At 53.3% G+C, this 17042-nt stretch overlaps 1 protein-coding gene across 1 annotated transcript; it reads left to right on the top strand.

The window, feature by feature from the left end:
* Positions 1–628: 628 nt before the first annotated feature.
* Positions 629–15390, top strand: RFFL (ring finger and FYVE like domain containing E3 ubiquitin protein ligase). Its single transcript, XM_021704227.1, has 6 exons — positions 629–808; positions 6234–6629; positions 9401–9484; positions 10442–10652; positions 12008–12031; positions 14836–15390. Exons 1-6 carry the CDS (start codon positions 629–631, stop codon positions 15015–15017), a joined length of 1077 nt encoding a protein of 358 aa, XP_021559902.1. The 3' UTR covers positions 15018–15390.
* Positions 15391–17042: the final 1652 nt, after the last annotated feature.

Genomic DNA, 17042 nt, shown 5'->3' with positions numbered 1-17042 from the left:
AAATCAAGGAGGGGCGGTATGGTCTAGGAAAAGAACGTTAGGTTTAGGGTCAGAAGACCTGGGTTTTCAGAATCTCAGTTCTCTGTATATTAGCGGTGTGACCTGGACTTCTCTGAGCCTGGGTGGCCCCATCCGTGTAAAGGAGATAATACCCCTCCTCTACACAGTTGGTGTGAATATGGGATCACACGCGTGTGCGCACGTGCACATGAATGATAAAGTTCCATGTCTCTGAGCTCTAGGAGCAGGTTCATGTGCCTGAATAAAGGGGGTTTCAGGCCACTTGTAATTGCTAAGGCCATTTTTTATTCAAAATTAGATCTCAGATTAAACCACAGCAGGGACCAGCAACCTTTCAGAGGTAGTGCGCCAGCTTGGCATCCCGTGTTGTCCTGGCGGATCAGGTGTCTGTGCTCTCCTCCTGGGAGCAGTGGCAACTGTGGTGAAGCAGGAGGTGGCAAGGAATCTCTGGCCCCCGAAAACACGTCCTCACCTCGACTCCTGACTCTGGCAGCAGATGTGGACTGAGTTGCCCTGCTCACGTGCGCCCTCGGGAATGGGGGAGTGGAGCAGAGGTGTGTCTTAACTCTGACCTTTCTCCCCTTCCTTCCTTGCACCAGATTTTATCATGTGGGCAACCTGCTGCAACTGGTTCTGCTTGGATGGACAGCCTGAGGAGGCCCCACCGGCCCAGGGAGCCAGGACGCAGGCCTATTCCAACCCTGGGTACAGCTCCTTCCCTTCCCCAACAGGCTCGGAACCAAGCTGCAAGGCTTGCGGGGCCCACTTCGCAAACACGGCCAGGAAGGTGAGTGTTGACTTCTTCTTTTTTTTTTTTCTTTTTTAAAGATTTTATTTATTTATTTGACAGAGAGAGACAGAGCAGGAACACAAGCAGGGGGAGTGGGAGAGGGAGAAGCAGGCTTCCCGCAGAGCAGGGAGCCCGATGTAGGGCTCGATCCCAGGACCCTGGGATCATGACCTGAGCCGAAGGCAGACGCTTAATGAGTGAGCCACCCAGGCGCCCCAAGTGTTGACTTCTTGGCTTTGTTGGCGGGCTCAGGGGCTACAACCTCAGCCCTCGGGCAAGCCTGCTGACCCCTCCACAATGCCTGCCACCTTGCCTTTGCCTATGCGGTGCCGGTAACCCACACTGGATCCTTTCACAAAAGCATTACAGAAAAGCCACCCAAAAGCAAAGCATCTCAGCGTCAATTTGGACCCAGACAGGCCTGAATTCAGACCTCAGCTCTGCTGCTTACTAGCTGTATGACCTAACCTTTCTGGAGATTCTTTTTCCCCATCTCTAAAATGGGGGTACAGCTGTCGTGCCTATCTCACAGGGTTGTGAGAATAACATGTGCTGGGCTACCAAGGGCCCCAGCACTGTGCAGCATGCGGCAGACACTGGTGTCACTCCCTTCATTAGCTGTCGTTGTGAACGCCTGACTGCAGATTAGCTTGGTCTTCGTATCCCACGCGGTGCCGAGGACATCTCGTGTACATCCAGACCCCAGCAGGACAAAGACTGGGGCTCCTTTCCTGTAGCGATTTCATGAGAAATGCTCGGCAGCCGTGTTTTCCAGATTAGCGAGCAGCAGGGGAAGTCACTGGCTGGGTGATGGCGTGTGGGTGGGGGCCATCCTTGTGCCAGCGCCCAGAGGCAGCCCATTCTCCAATGGGGTCAAGCACGACCGGGGCTGAGGGTGAACCCTGACCTGCATTCTGCATTCTTCTGCAGAACAGAGAGGTCTGTAGCCCTGGATGTGAGGTTAAAGTGGCAGTGATGGGAAATTTGAGAGGAAAAGCTACTTTTAAAAATTGTTTTAGAGAGAGACAGCGAGAGAGGGAATGCAAGCAGGGGGAGTGGGAGAGGGAGAAGCAGGCTTCCTGCCGAGCAGGGAGCCTGATGCGGGGCTCGATCCCAGGACTCTGGGATCATGACCTGAGCCGAAGGCAGACGCCTAATGACCGAGCCACCCAGGCGCCCTGAAAAGCTACTTTTTAAGCTATGTGCTGTATGCTAGGGACTGTTGTGAGCAATTTAGATCTTTTGGTTTCATTTAAGCCTCACAGTAACTCTATGGTAGAGGTTTTAGGGTCCCTAAACTCCCATTTTACATATGAGACACTGAGATTTAGAGTGTAACAGTTAAGAAAGAAAGAAACTGTATTTGTCAAGTTCCTGATAAATGGCATAAGAGAGATGGAAATACTCCTCCTTTTCCGGCTACATAGGTAGTGGCCCAAGATCACATGGTTATTAAATGGCAGAGCTAGGATTCAAACCCAGCTCTTTAAACTCTCAGGCTGTCTCCCAGAAGACATTCAGCATGTCCAGATTCTTGCAGCTTGCAGTGCTGAACAACCGCCCTTTTGTACCCGCAAGCTGAAGGAGGATTGGCATTTTGCCTGCGCCTCGCTGTAGTGCAGTGAGGCTGGGCACGTAGCAGAGCTTTGTCGTGATGCGCCTGGCTGCCCCGGTCACTGTGAGGACACCACCAGAGAGGCTGCTGCGGGTCGCAGGGGACTGTGGTACGGCAAGCTGCGGTGCTGCTCCCTTTACACTGAGACTGGAAGGTTGAGTCTATAGACGGAGGCCGAAGCAGGGACTGGAAGGAGCTTGGTGCCGCATGGCCTCAGTCTTCTCAGGGATGGAGACAAGGGGGTGGCTTTGGGATCTGAGGTGAAATGGAAGGAGGCCCAGGGTGACTTGTCACATGCCCGGCACTGAGCTTGGCATTTCACGTGTCTTCTCTCTTTGAATCTTTAACAAAATATATACTATTATTTGTTCCCATTTTATAGATGAAGAAATTGCTCTATTTTTTTTTAAAGATTTATTTATTTATTTATTTGACAGAGACACAGCAAGAGAGGGAACACAAGCAGGGGGAGTGGGAGAGGGAGAAGCAGGCCTCCCGCTGAGCAGGGAGTCCGATGCGGGGCTCGATCCCAGGACCCTGGGATCCTGACCTGAGCCGAAGGCAGACACTTAATGACTGAGCCATCAGGCTCCCCAGAAATTGCTCTATTTAAGGTGGTTGTTTCAAGGACTCCTCAGGTGCATCTAGAGTCTGTTGGGTAGTCACAGATCTTGCTGTTTTCATTGTTTTACACTGAGAAATGCTAGGAACAACTGCTGGCCGAAGTGGCAGAGTAATTAGCACGAAAGGGCCTTTGTTTAAATGAGGCAGCGTGAATTTGCCGTAGGTTTGTTTGAACCTTTTTTTAAAAAATACCATTTATAGTCTGTGGAGTGGGGAACAGAGAAGAGGACAGTGACGGTGACCAGGCTCAGGGACCAGCATGCTAAGCATGTTGAAAAGCATGTTGGGGCGCCTGGGTGGCTCAGTCGTTAAGTGTCTGCCTTCGGCTTAGGTCATGATCCTGGGGTCCTGGGATCGAGCCCCACATCGGGCTCCCTGCTCCATGGGAGGCCTGCTTCTCCCTCTCCCTCTGCCCCTGCTTGTGTTCCTGCGCTCGCTGTCTCTCTGTCAAATAAATAAATAAAATCTTAGAAAGAAAGAAAGAAAGAGAGAGAAAGGAAGAAACAAAGAGAAAGAAAAAAAAGAGTGAGAGAAGGAGCCTAGAGGAAGGCCGGTGAGGAGGAGCTCTGCCTGGCCGAGGAGTCTGGGGAATGCGTGTGTGGCCGGGTAGGAAGAGGGAAGGGCAGAGGAGCAAGGGCGAGCAGGCCCCGGAGCATCCCTGAAGTTGGTGCGGCCGTTTGCTGCTGGAGGTTTGCGTGTCCTCTCGGTTTGTTTGCAAGCATGTTGGCTCCACTGATTCATCTTTCAGGCCCCCTGCTTCCTCAGTCGCGCGCGGTTTGCCTCAGTTGAGACGGACGAGTTTCCTTCGCTCATTCTGCCCGTCTGTGTTGATAGCCAGCTTCTCCTTTGCGAACTGGGCGTTCAGCCTGGAGCGCTGTCCTATTCCTAGAGGGCGTGTTTTGGATGCAGGCCGACTTCAGAGTCCCTGGTGAGCCAGGGGACGCGGAGAAGCTGGGGTGCCACCTTTGCATTCTGGTCTTGTCTCCAATAAGCCGTGCATGTTTGAAGAAAGAATAGAGAGTTGTTTAGATCTGGCTGATGGAGCATCTCAGGGCTTTTTAATTGTGTCAGGCTAGGTCTTGTCAGACTGCACGGACTTGAGTCACGTTCCATGTCCTACAGCGTCTGACACTGAAGCCTCTTCATTGCACTCTCAGTCATCCTAAACGCATTTCATTTCCCAACAGAAAAGCCTTTGATATAAAGGAACCCCCAAGACCCCGAAATGTCCTTTTCCACCTGAGCGGCTGCAGGTCCCAGAACCGTTAGGACGCTAGTGCAGCCCTGCGTCCTTTTAAGTCGGCCTCTAAGCGTGTTGTGGTCTGGCTGTAACTGTAGAGAGTGAGGGAGCTTGATACGCGTCCTTTCGAAACGCCTTTCAGTATTCACAGTCACACGTGGGTGGTGAACGTTCTGCCCGTTTCCCCGTCAACACGCAGGACTCCTGGACGGAGCCGGGCACCACTGCCTCAGCTGTGGAGCCTTTGCCAGCCCTGCGCCGGAGTCCGATTTCGGTGATGAGAATCTCAGTCTCCCGGGAATTCTCGTTACTCTGCATTCAGTTTTCCCTACTTAGAAAAGAGGGAGCAGAAATAGGTTAATGCTCAAGTCACCAGAGGATGAAAAGTTCTTCATTTCTTTAAAGGACTGGTGAGTGTGCTCCCGGGACCATCCCAGTGTGCCCAGGAACTCCCTTTGCTGTGGGAGTGCGGCTGCGCTCGGCTGGAGCAGAGCTCAGTCCGATGTCACTGTGCGGGCTCAGGAGCGAGCGCTGGTGTGGTGTGGCGTGTGCTGTTGTGTGCCGACTGCGGGCTGAGACCTGTGCGCGCACAAACCACGAGCTCCCTGATCGGCTCCAGAGGTTCCACCCCTTACCCGTCCCCGTAGCTGTCTGAGTGTGTCTTGGATACGCTGTTCTGTGCCACTGGATTCCCGGTGCTCTGAGTGGGCCTTCCTGGGGTGGGGGAGCCTGGGCACAGCCTCTGTGGATGGGGCACCGGGCGGGGGTTTGGCGATGGAGAGCCAGGCCCTGGACTGGGTCCTGCTGTCGGCTTGGACGGGGCCGAGTCAGGCAGCGTGGCCTGGTGGGAAGGGCGTGACTGTGGGCATTCCACAGGGACAGGCTTTGAGCGTGAACCCCAGCTCTGCTGTTCCCTGCCCGCCCTTGAGTGCGATGCTTCATCTCTCTAGGCCTTGCTTGCTTTGTCTGTGACATAGGGAGGTACATTAGTAATTATTAGTGATGTGGGTTTTTTTTTAAGACATTTTATTTTTTATTTGACAGAGATAGAGTACAAGCAGTGGGGGAGGGGCAGGCAGAGGGAGAAGCAGGCTTCCTGCTCAGCAGAGAGCCCGATGCGGGGCTGGATCCCAGGAACCCGGGATCATGACCTGAGCTGAAGGCAGACGCTTAACCGTCTGAGCCACCCAGGCGCCCCAGTGATGTATGTTAATACGTGATACAGTGATAGAGTAATACTTTGCGGGGTTGCTTTGAAAATTAAATGACAAGCTCTAGCACCTAGTAGCCTCTCAGTAAATTTAATCAATAATAGTAATAATAATCACCATCGTACTTATGCATTTGCTTTCTATTCTCAGCAATAAAGTAGAAAAAAATCATAGTTCAGGATTTGAATCCTGGCTCTCAAAATTAGCTCGTGTTTCCTAACAATAATAATTAAAAGAGTTAATACTTACCCTGAAGAATCATGTGTCACATACGCTAAATGCGTTGTCTCTTAACTGTGGGGCAATCCTGAGATGTAGGTACTGTCATCACCCCCATTTTACAGATGAGGGAACTGAGGGCCAGAGAGGCTAAGTTACACACCCAAGGTGACACCATAAAAAAATGGAGGAGGCAGACTAAATGAAAATGTGGGCTTTTTTGATTAGAATCGAAACCCTCTGTTTCTCTATCTGCAATGAAAAAAGTAAGTCTCAACTGGAATAATGAATGTAGTGTCCTGGATGTGGGCACACAGGTGCCTACGGGGGGGGTGTGCCACCTCTGAGTGGTGCTTACTGAAATCAAGGTAGCTTGCACTCTGACGTAAGGAGGTAGCTTCGTACTGGCAGGAGTGATCAGGGGAGTCCCGCTCGGCATGGCGGCCCTGAGCCCCCCTCCCACTGTCTTGTTCTCAGTCTGACATGGTTCCCTCTGCCTCTTGGTCTAAGCAGCAGACCTGCCTGGACTGCAAGAAGAATTTCTGCATGACCTGTTCAAGCCAAGTGGGGAACGGCCCCCACCTCTGCCTCCTCTGCCAGCGGGTCCGAGCCACAGCCTTTCGGCGGGAGGAGCTCATGAAGATGAAGGTGAAGGACCTGAGGGACTATCTCAGCCTCCATGACATCTCTACCGAAGTGTGCCGAGAGAAAGAGGAGCTGGTGCTCTTGGTGCTTGACCAGCAGGAGGGCAGGACTCGCGCCCCCCCCTTGTCCCCGGACTTCCCCGAGCAGCAGGCCTTCCTGGCCCAGCCTCATGCCGGCACAGTACCTCCTACCTCGGCGAGCCTCCCCTCTTCACCCACACAAGCCACGTCTGTGTCCCCGGCCCCGGCTCAGGAAAGCCAGCAGGTACGCGTCGGGTTTGCGGCCCCTGCCCGTGTCTGCCGCTTTGTGGGCTCAGTCTGCTCCCCTGCCTGCACTGCGTGGGGGGTGGGGGTGGTATGATCAGGGGAGGCCCTTCTGCCTACTGCTGCAGGGATGTTTTCTGGACCTCAGACTCCTGTTTGGGTTTTTTTTCAGAGGTGATCATGCATGGTACCAGGTATTTTTGATGTTTTTAATACATACCTATCCCAGCTAGTCATTTTTGAAAAACTCGTTCCAGAAACATTTTGAGAAAACTCACTGTTAACTCTCTAAATTTTGTTCTGTTCAGACTGCCCTCCTGCTTACCTTTGTTAAGGTCTTCTTAGCGGGTAGGGAACCATCACAGGGCGCAGAGGGAAAGGCACATGTCGACGGAAGGGGGGGCGGTCACGGCTTCTGTGGCCAGTCACCGCTTGGGCCAGGTCATGGTTGGCACGTTCTCGAACCGGAAGTTGCCTTGTCATCGTCCTGGGGTGGGGGGGCGCTCAGAAATGGTCAGCGAAGAGCGGCCCGTTGGCTGGGCTGCGGACTGCGCAGGGGCCGTGCAGAATGGCGGGTGCCCTCAGAAGGCCCCCGCGGGAGCGGGATAGACGGGCAAAGCAGCTTTTGGGCTCTGGTGAGGCCGGGAGACGTAACCAGTGCGTGAGGGCTGATGGCCTCCCATAGATAAGACTTCAGTGCCTCAGTGACCCTTTGGTGTATGTGGCTTGGGCCGTAGCTGGGGCATTCGGACCAATCTGTCGCTGACTCTTTGGTCACCTCGGGCAAAATTCGAGCCTTCAGCAGTGAAATGGGGCTAGTAATCCCAGGGCACTGTGGCTCCTGGCAGGCTGTTGGGAGGACCGGCTGGCGTGACAGCAGCTCTGAAGAGCTGGGAAATCCGTCCGGCTGGCGCAGCACCAGGGTTGTGCGCGGCGTGGCTGGCCACCACCTCCGGTGTGCGAGCACCGGGCCCCTGATTCAGCTCTGGCGGGCACCGGGGCATAAAGCCCGGGCCGCACTCCGCTCCCCTGGCGGCCCGAGGCGAGCTGTGCCCGGCGTCCGCCTCCCACGCGGGCTCCTCCCTCGGCTCCGTGGAGCACTCCTCTCTGTCTGGGGGGGCCCAGGGCATAACTGGAGGGAATTGTTTTTCCCTGAAGAACCTTCAGGTGGATTTTGCAAAGCAGGGGGTTCTAAATTTCCTGTCGTTAACCAGAAATTCCAGACTTCAGCTGCGGGTCCCACGCAGGCGCCAGATCTCATCGGGTCCTTTGTGTCAGCTCGCATCCCCTGTCCCGGTGAGATCTGCGTTTGTCAAGCCAGGAGAACAGACGTGGGGAAGTCAAGTGACTTGTGCAGGCTACCCGCACCTAGGATGCCGATCTGCCCGGGGTGCCTGCCCCCCAGAGTTCTTGCCCTTTACCCCTAGTGCCCTGGCAGTGGTTGCTGGGGAAAGAAGTGGGTGGAGGAAGCAAGATGGTGGACAGATACGATTTAAGAGATTTTAATTTAGCCAGTAGGCAAACTGAAGAGACAAGAGCATGCTTTGCAGTGGGACCTCCAGTTTCTCTTCCTAGGAAAAAAAAAAAGGACATACAGAAGCCCTTCTTTAGGAACAGGTTAGGCTTGGAGAGACTTTGTAACTCCAAGGTAACACCAGGAGACTGGTGGGTGCCACGTTTCCATAAAGCTAAGGGGAGATGGTGTGGGATGCATCCCCGTACACGTATGCTGTATGCGTGCTCCTCTGACCACTTGGCATTTTGGATGATGGTGGTCATTTCTCCTTTTATCTCCATTATAGTTATTTGCCTCTTAACCAACTCTGTGTTAGGCATTCTAATCTGGAATGAGTGGTTGGGGCCATGGGTGACTGGTTTCCTGGGACTGTTCCCTTTATTGGTGTTCTGAGAGTCTAGAGGAAAGGCCTGTGAGCTCAGACACGTCTTTGCTCCGGGCTCATACCAGCCCCTTTGCCTGGAGGGAGCAGTCGGTGAAGAGTGTCTGGTGAAGGGGTTTGTGGCTTAAAGGGTGATGGGACGAGGAGGCTCACAGTTTGAACTACTGTTTGGCAAAACCTTTTGAGAAGTTAGAATTCCAAACTCCTTAAGCATAGACGTCTGTCTTTATAGTTTTAGGCTAATAGATGCTTAGGTGCGTTAAAATAATTTTTGACCAGGCTTCAAGATAGTTCTTAGTACTAGTGAGCGCTGCTGGTTGGAGCCCATTTCTAGAATGGTGGAGCAGTGACTGGACAGAGTGGTGAGGGACTAAGAACTGTTTCCTCTGTCAGAGGAGGAAGCCAGGGAGATGTAGCGTGGAGGCAGGAAGACATGGTATGAACTTTCTGTAAGAAAGCGGTGCCCATTGCTGCTCGGGACAGAGCCCAGAACGGTGGGTGGGAGTGAATGGGGAGGGCGGTGTGGGCTCAGTGTCCAGGAGAGACCGGATGGCAGTTAGAGAGCAGTCCCGCAGTGGCGTGGACTTGTGCTCTTCCTCGCGTTCGGACTGTTCGAGCTGAGACCACACTGACGGTGAGTGGCCGCTCATGCCATCCTGGTGGGGAGCAGAATTAGCGACCTTCTCGTTTTGGAGTTGAAATCTGTTTGCGTCATGTCTCTGCCCGACAAAGTTGGTACTAGGGAGCAGGCTTCTGTAATGCTATTGTTCGAGACACCAGGTTCCTGGGGAGATGGCAACATGTTTGGATGTGGAATGAGCTGGGAAGAGGCCCGCATCTCTGTGCGTGTGATGGCACCTTTCTCTTCCCACAGGCCAATGGCCATGTGTCTCAGGACCAAGAGGAACCCGTCTACCTGGAGAGCACAGCCAGAGCACCTGCTGAGGATGAGACCCAGGTGGGGCCTCTGCTCCGGTCCGTGCCTTTGCGTTTGCTCTTTTCTCTGGTGGTGGTAGGCGGTGATTAGGACCCTCTCAGCAGACTCAGATGCGCAGAAGAATCTGTGTGTGATGACAGTCCTACAGTTCTGTTGTCAGGGGTGGGCTTAGTGTTAGCCTTCCAGATTAGCCTTCGAAGCTGTCAGTTGTTAGGGGCAGAGTAGTGAGCTCCCAGTGGAGACCGGGGAGCCTCATGGCCCCTTCGTTCCTAGTCTCTTGATTTCCTGTAAGCTGCCGATGGGCGGGCTCCTGGTGCTGCTGTGCAAATCTTGTTCTTTTCGTCTGCTGCTAGCACACAGTAGCCATCGTCAGGGGAAGGAGGTCGGAAAATCAGGAGGAAGGATGAGCAGGGGTCAGGCCTCAGCCATGGTAGTCCAGCCAGCGGGTAGCGCCAGCGGGGCCGCGAAGCAGTGGTCAAGGTTGCGTACAGAGGCGTGCTCGCCAGGGAAGTCTGCCCCTGCGACAAGGAAGCAGCAGGGAGAGCAGAGACTGGCATCAGGCTCGCTGGTTTCTTGTGCTAGTTTTTACAGGAACCCGGTGCGGTGGGACTGCTGGGTCTCCTGTATGGAGGGGCAGACAGGCCGAGGCCGGGGAGCAACTGGCTCCATAGTGTTTAGCATCAGTCCGTGGAGGAGTCAGAATCAGGGCCATGTGACTCACACTGCTGCCCCTTCTACTCGTCCCACTGATGGGTTGGTTGGGGGCTGTGGCCGTGCCCGAGCCCGGAACCACGGGTCAGGAAGAGATGTGGCCTCTTTGGCCGTGCAGAGCACCATGCCGGCACTCTTCCTGCCTCCGCTCCCGCTCTTCCTGAGGTCAGTCCCTGCGGGCACGGCCTGGCGAGTGCTCCGGGGTCCTCGGAGAGGGAGCTTGGGAGGTGAGAGCTGAGCCCACCCATCCCGCCGTTGCCATTGCAGTCTGTCGACTCAGAGGACGGCTTCGCCCCGGGCCGGCGGGCCTCTCTGTCTGACCTCACCGACTTGGAGGACATTGAAGGTCTGACCGTGCGGCAGCTGAAAGAGATCCTGGCGCGCAACTTCGTCAACTACAAGGGCTGCTGCGAGAAGTGGGAGCTGATGGAGAGGGTGACGCGGCTGTACAAGGACCAGAAGGGGCTCCAGCACCTGGGTGAGGCGCTGCCTGGGGGGTGCTTGCTGTCACTCTGCAGCCTGACGGGGTTTCTGTGTGCTTAGCCAAGCAAGGAGTCACCTTCCACCTTGGCACCGGCTAATAGTAGCTGCCATTTAAGTTGGGTGCCGGGACCGGGCTAGGCTCCGTAAACATTTATCCCGTCCTCAGGGCTGCCTGTGAAATAGCCATTATTAGCACTACCCGCTCCCCCCTTTTTTTTGGATTTATTTGAGGGGGGAGAGCACGAGCATGAATGTAGGGGGGGGGCAGAGGGAGAGGGTCTCAAGCGGACTCCGCTGAGTGTGGAGCCCAACTCGGGGCTCAATCCTGAGATCATGGCCTGAGCCGAAACCAAGAGTGAACGCTCAGCTGACTGAGCCACCCGGGCGCCCCTGGCATTACCGTTTTAGTGTAGAGCCTGGGTGTCACTGAAGATTTCCTGGACTGATCCCGTAGCCTTTCCCACCCCGTGTCACCCTGCCGTCCCCACTAGTACCTCAGCAGTACTGCTCTCAACAGTTGGGAGACGGGGAAGTGAACCCATGGTACAAGGGAAATAGATCTGTGCTGCCTGAGCCTGGGCTTTCCCTATGGTCCTTTCCCAAAGGATTCTACACAGTATCATTTTTAGGCAATGCCCAGTAAGGTAAGTTGTCTAGGTTTGTGGTTAATTGAGTTTGGGGAAGAAAACTAGGTCTTCCTGGTAAATAGTAGAGGTCTCTAGAGAAGTCCTGCAGAAGAGGAGTGTATTTGGCTGTTTTAAACTCATTTCCTAAAATTTTACCCAGAACCTTCCCCTCCCCGACCGATTTAGCTCCTGCAATCAGCATTTTGATTCCTTGCCTGCTTTTAGTGGTTGGAGTCCGATTCCAGGCTCTCCTGTCCCACTGGTTCATCCGAGTTGGGGATGTCTGACCAGTCCTCTAGTCAGACTCACTTCCCTTTGGGGCTGTCCCCAGAATCTCCATAGAGTTGTGAGGTCCTGGGGAACAGGACATGGCCCCACCGGGGCACTCCATCCAGACTCCTTGGCTGACTGGAACAGTCGGTTCTAACGCGGGCTTCAGAAGCGATAGAAAAGGGTACCGTGCCCAGGCAGTGTCCTGCCTACTTGGCAGTGTTGTTCACGCGAGCCGGCGGAATCCCTTTCTCGAAGACCGGACCAGACACACCGGCCGGGGCTGTGCGCAAGCTCTCAGCATAGGAGGGGAGGGCGGGCGTCCGGCCGGGCTCTCGGCCAGCCGGGTTCCCAGGCCAGGGGAGCAGTCCGAGTGCGGCAGTTAGACGGGCTGGTGGGAGACTTTCTTCACGCCGTCGCATATGCAGACCTCTTCTTTCTCTTTCCTTTTCAGTGTGTGGTGCTGAAGACCAAAACGGTACGTAGTTGCTTCTGCTTGGAACCGTGCTTAGGCTCTGAGCCCTGCGGCCCTTCCCTTCCGCCAACCCTGCTTCCTCTTAGCAGTCTGAGAATTCTAAGCGTAGTGGCGTCCAGAGAGTGAGTTGGGGGAAATGCACGGGGAAGCAGGGCTTCTCAGCATCTTTAAAAATCCTCATTCTCGCCTCACCAGGAAGGGTGAAGAGTGGCAGCAGACCCAGGGACAGCTTGATTTGCATGTCTTGGGGCTGCCAGAGCTCAGGAGTGAGCATTTGTAAAATATTTAGCAAAGTGAGTGGTGGCATGTGTCACATCCGGTTCATTTTTCATACCCCTGCTGCTACGGCACTCCTTCCCCTACGGTTTTCACTCCGTTTTGGTCCGAGTGGGGAGGGTCCCTGTGGACTTTCAGGGAGATCACTTGGGATGCTTGACAACTTCTGGGACCAACCAAAAATAAAGGGAGGTGACCTGAGCCTTGTTTGTACAGGGCTGGGCGGTGGCTAGAGCTGCTCTGGGGACAGAGCAGGAAAGGGGTCACCTGTGTGCTCTCTGGACACGAGGCACATATACCACCTCAGCTGCCACACACCCATCAGTGTGTTCAAGACCACCACGGGGCCTTCGGGGACCCCAGGACGCACTGCAGGCATCTGGCTGGGTCTGGGCTTCATTCTGAAATACCTTCTGTCTTTTTGAAAGCTTTAAGGCTGTGTGGTTGTGAGCTCTTCCCCCAAGAGAGAATGTTCTCAGAGTAGTGTTGGGGGCCTGCAAACCATTTTAAAACTTTCAGAAGACTCCAGATTTGTTATTTGGCAAAATGGCCTTTTGCTCAGAATGGGGCAGTCTTCCGGCTGATAAATCCTGAAGAGTTGATTTCTTGGCTCCCCAAAACCCTTGTGGGTTCTAGTCCCCCCTCCCCAGTACCAAGATCGGGCTGTTCCACTTGCTGTCTTGCCGCCTGTTTTGTTTTGTTTTAAAGATTTTATTTATTTGAGAGAGAGAGAGAGCACATGAGTGGGGGAGGGTCAGAGGGAGAAGCAGACTCCCTGCCGAGCAGGGAGCCCGATGTGGGACTCGATCCCGGGACTCCAGGATCATGACCTGAGCCGAAGGCAGTCGCTCAACCAACTGAGCCACCCAGGCGCCCTTGCCGCCTTTTTTTTGATTCCCTGGGGGAATACTGGTAACTGAGTCGGTTGAGTCTGTTATTCCTAAGAAAATTAATACGATATTCTATAATTCACTCCAGTTCAGTTATACGTACAGTTCAGCCCTTTTCCAAACCCCTGTTAGGGCCAACAGCTGCTCCAGAGGGGTAAATCGGTTTCACTGCCTTTCACAGCTAGCCTCCCTAAGTGTTGACTTTTTGAATAGTCCAGGAAGCAGAAGAAAGTGCCAGGCAGCAGAGTACAGAGAATTCCCCTGTGGAGTGGGACAGGTGACTGGTATGAAGCCAGCTCCCTACTTATGGCTCCCTGGTTCAGGCTACAATTTAAAGATTTTACTATTTTTAGAGAACGAGAGAGCGAGTGTACAGGGTAGGGGGATGGGCAGAGGGGAAGGGAGAGGGAAAGAATCTCAAGCCGACTCTGCACTGAGCATGGAGCCCCACCTGGGGCTTCAGGCCACCATTTAAAACCTGCTGGGGATGGCTACATTGTTGGACGTGAAGGTTTTTCTGTTTGCACTAAAATAGGATACTGGCCATGCCCTCTGCACCTCCCCGCTCACACAAGCCAGCCAGCTGTTACTGAGAACTCTGTGCACTGAGTAGTTAATACTGATTTGAGAGTCCCTGTCCTCAGGCCACTTGCCCAGAAGGCCTGCCTGGATTTGAATCCTGGCTCTGCTTAGCAGCTGTGTGCCCTTGGGCAAGCCACTTAACTCCTTGGCCTCAGTGGCCTCAAGTCTATAAAATGAGTAATGAGTACTTCATAGTTTTCACGAGGATTCAAAAAGAGTTAAAATATGCAAGACTCTTAGGACCCTGCCTGGCACAGCATTCTACGAATGTGAGCTGTTCGGACTCCCTTGGGAGATGTTCATTTAGCAGACATTCTGAGAATACCTACCACATGATTGGCATTTTAGGGATTCAAAGAGGAAGATCTGACCTCAGAGCATCCAACAAATACTAAGTATATAGTTGCAGAAATGAGCTCATAGGGTCGTGGGGGAGCCAAGTAGTTAGACATTTTAATGCCATGTGAGAAGCTGGGGTGGGGGTAGCACAGAAGAGGGAGCCGTGATCTCTGCTGGGCTCTTCCACCAGGAAGCCTCCTCAGAGGAAGCTCTGGGGAAGGTTGTGGGACAGCACAGGGGCCCCCCAGGATCCTTGGCTGTATTCAGTTGGGGATAGGTTTACTGAGCAGCCTTGCCATCCTTCATGAGCCATTCACTACAGTTCCATTGGTATCACACTTTTTAGAACCAGTTTTTATCTTTTCAGCATGTTCTGCCTCAGGGGATGATGAGTCCCTAAGTGCCACTTACTTACAATATTACAGCCTCAACTGTCTGAAAATTCTTTGAAGCCTTGAGGACTCTGCCTTATTTAGCTGTCCTGTTCTGGGTTGTATTTGATCTCCAAGTACTTTATTCTGCACCTCTATGGCTTGGCCAGTAGAGGTGTGGCTGAAACAGGCAGCGGGGGGGCTGATACCTGGAGTTCTAGCTGAGGGCAGTGTGTGGATTTGGGGGTGTGTCCGCAGCATGCCCTTCTCTCCATCCTCAGTCCCCCCGCCACCCCCTGCACTTATGGTGTCCTCTCCCCTCCACCCCTTCTCTGCCCTCTTTGTCCAGGCGGAGCGGTGCCGCCCAGCGTGGAGGAGAACCTGTGCAGGATCTGCATGGACTCGCCCATTGACTGTGTCCTGCTGGAGTGCGGCCACATGGTCACCTGCACCAAGTGCGGCAAGCGCATGAACGAGTGTCCCATCTGCCGGCAGTATGTGATCCGAGCCGTGCATGTCTTCCGATCCTGAGGGCTGTGCCGGCTTCTTCAGTGCCTTACAGGGACGGAGCTGGAAGGGTCTGGGCTCCAGATTGGCCAGCTTGCAGAGGGGCAGGCTAACAAGAGAATCTGCGAGCAAAGATGCGGTCACCTCTGGGCGTGCCTGTCCTGCCTCGGCGGCGCACCTTTCGGCCGGCGGAGCCCGAGGCTGGTGGGAACTGGTACAGATCGCGTGGGCAAGTTCCTGTTCCAGTGGTCTTGGGGTAATGATGGTAATTGATCAAGAGAGGACTTTTCCAGAACTTGGACCAGATCTTCCCCCCTTCCCCCTGCACCCCGGCCATCCCCGAGCCGCCTGTCTGAATTCCAACTGTCAGAAGTCCTGGTAGAAAAGGTTCTCTTCCTCCCCAGCACATTTGGATTTATTTCTGGTCTCTCTGGCTTTCTGTGCTTTAACCAGCTTTGCTAGTCTCTTGCTGCATTGCCTAAAATTCATTTGTTTCTTCAGACCAAAAAGATGTTAGCTTACCAGACCAATAGTGATCCTCCTTAGGACTAAATTTGGACCAGTAAACTTTCTCTGGTGAGAAGTGAAACACAAATGCTATTGAAAAATTTCAAAGTCATTTATAGTTGCTTCCTTAAGTGCTGGGATTGGAAGCAGTGAGTCTCCTGACCGAACCTTGGGAGCCAGCAAAGCATCTGCAGGGAAGTTTGAGTCGTGTGTGTGAGATGGCCCGGGGATCATCTCTGCTGCTCTTAGGGCCTTGTGCGCCATCAATTTTAGTTTAGGGCCTGTGCACCATCCTTAATTTTAGTTTACGAGAAAAGGGGAAGTTTTGGGTGGAAGCAGTGGCTTCCTGCTTAACTTTGACTTCTCCAACACAAAGGAATTGCAAACCACTTTCCCCTGAGAATGATGTCCCTCTCTTTCCCACGGAAGTTTTAAACAGGGTCTCACCGAAGGCATAAAGACTAAGGCAAGGAGCCTTGCTCTTCTCTAGCTACACTTTTCGTGAAGTTCCTGGAGACCAAAACTGAACAGCTAAGGGATATCTGAAGGTCCTGAATGAGACTGGATTCAGCCCTGGGGTAGACAGCTGCAAGTCTTAATTCCCCAGGTTAGTGGGGACTCCCTGCTCCCATTTCATTTCTCAGCCTACTGACTTGAGGGCTGGTCTGGAAGAAGCATTCTCCAGGCCCTTTAGGAAAGACCGTACGATAAGTTAGAGGATATTCTCGAGCCCTCTTAGGGTGGTTCTACCACTGGAAGAGCCGAAGGGCTTAAGTTTGCTGGAGAAGCTTAGCCAAGAACAGACACGTGCTATCAGAAAGAGCTGTGTGTGCTGCCGTTACCTGTGGGTGAGCTATGCAACCCCTAAGCACCTGAGGGCCTTGGCAGGCCACCTCCCACACCATCCCCCCTGCTGTGCAGTCAAGTTCTCTCAGACTGGAACCAGTCAGGACTTTGGAAAACAGTAGGAAACCTCCAAGGGGACCTGCTTATTGGTACAGACATACTTTGGCTTTCCCCCATTATCAACCATTGTTCCCCTTCGGAGGAATGAAATTATTTCATAAAGTAGTTGTCAGTTGCACACTGGGCCACTTACCTTGACATTACACCAAGTCCTGGATGATTTGATTCTGGGACAGCCTTTGTAGAAATCCGGGGAATCGAGAGAGAGGTCTGCGAAGAGGACCTCTTTCACCTTTTTGCTGGACAGTACATACTACAGTTTACAATGCCTACCAGTTTAGCGGAGGATTCAGCTACTTCTCGATTCCGCTGTGAAACAGGTCTACATATATATATATGCAACTCAGTTACGGTCTAGTAATAACTTCAGGGCAGAAGCTGGCTCTCTCCCTACTTAAAGCTTTTCACTGCTGAGGCCTTACCTCTCCCTACCTCCCACATTCCCTCCTAGACAGAAGTTAAAAATAATATCCTGAAGGTTGTTTAGTAATCTCAGTTAAAAATTAGAACTGATATCATTTGCTCAGTTTGGAGAAAACTTGCCTTTAAAGTCTCTCGATCTCTTTTGGTGAAGGT

Source organism: Neomonachus schauinslandi, chromosome 15, assembly GCF_002201575.2.
Source record: "Neomonachus schauinslandi chromosome 15, ASM220157v2, whole genome shotgun sequence".
Classification (NCBI taxonomy): Eukaryota; Metazoa; Chordata; class Mammalia; order Carnivora; family Phocidae; genus Neomonachus; species Neomonachus schauinslandi.
The sequence above is the reverse complement of the archived record's forward strand: the minus strand, read 5'-3'. Positions and strand labels throughout refer to the sequence as shown.

Bases quoted from the DNA above. Each gene is read 5' to 3' on its own strand.
- RFFL (XM_021704227.1), top strand. From the start codon at position 629: ATGTGGGCAACCTGCTGCAACTGGTTCTGCTTGGATGGACAGCCTGAG. The intron at 809-6,233 runs GTGAGTGTTGAC...TGGTCTAAGCAG, and splicing joins TCGCAAACACGGCCAGGAAG to CAGACCTGCCTGGACTGCAA. The intron at 6,630-9,400 runs GTACGCGTCGGG...CTCTTCCCACAG, and splicing joins CGGCTCAGGAAAGCCAGCAG to GCCAATGGCCATGTGTCTCA.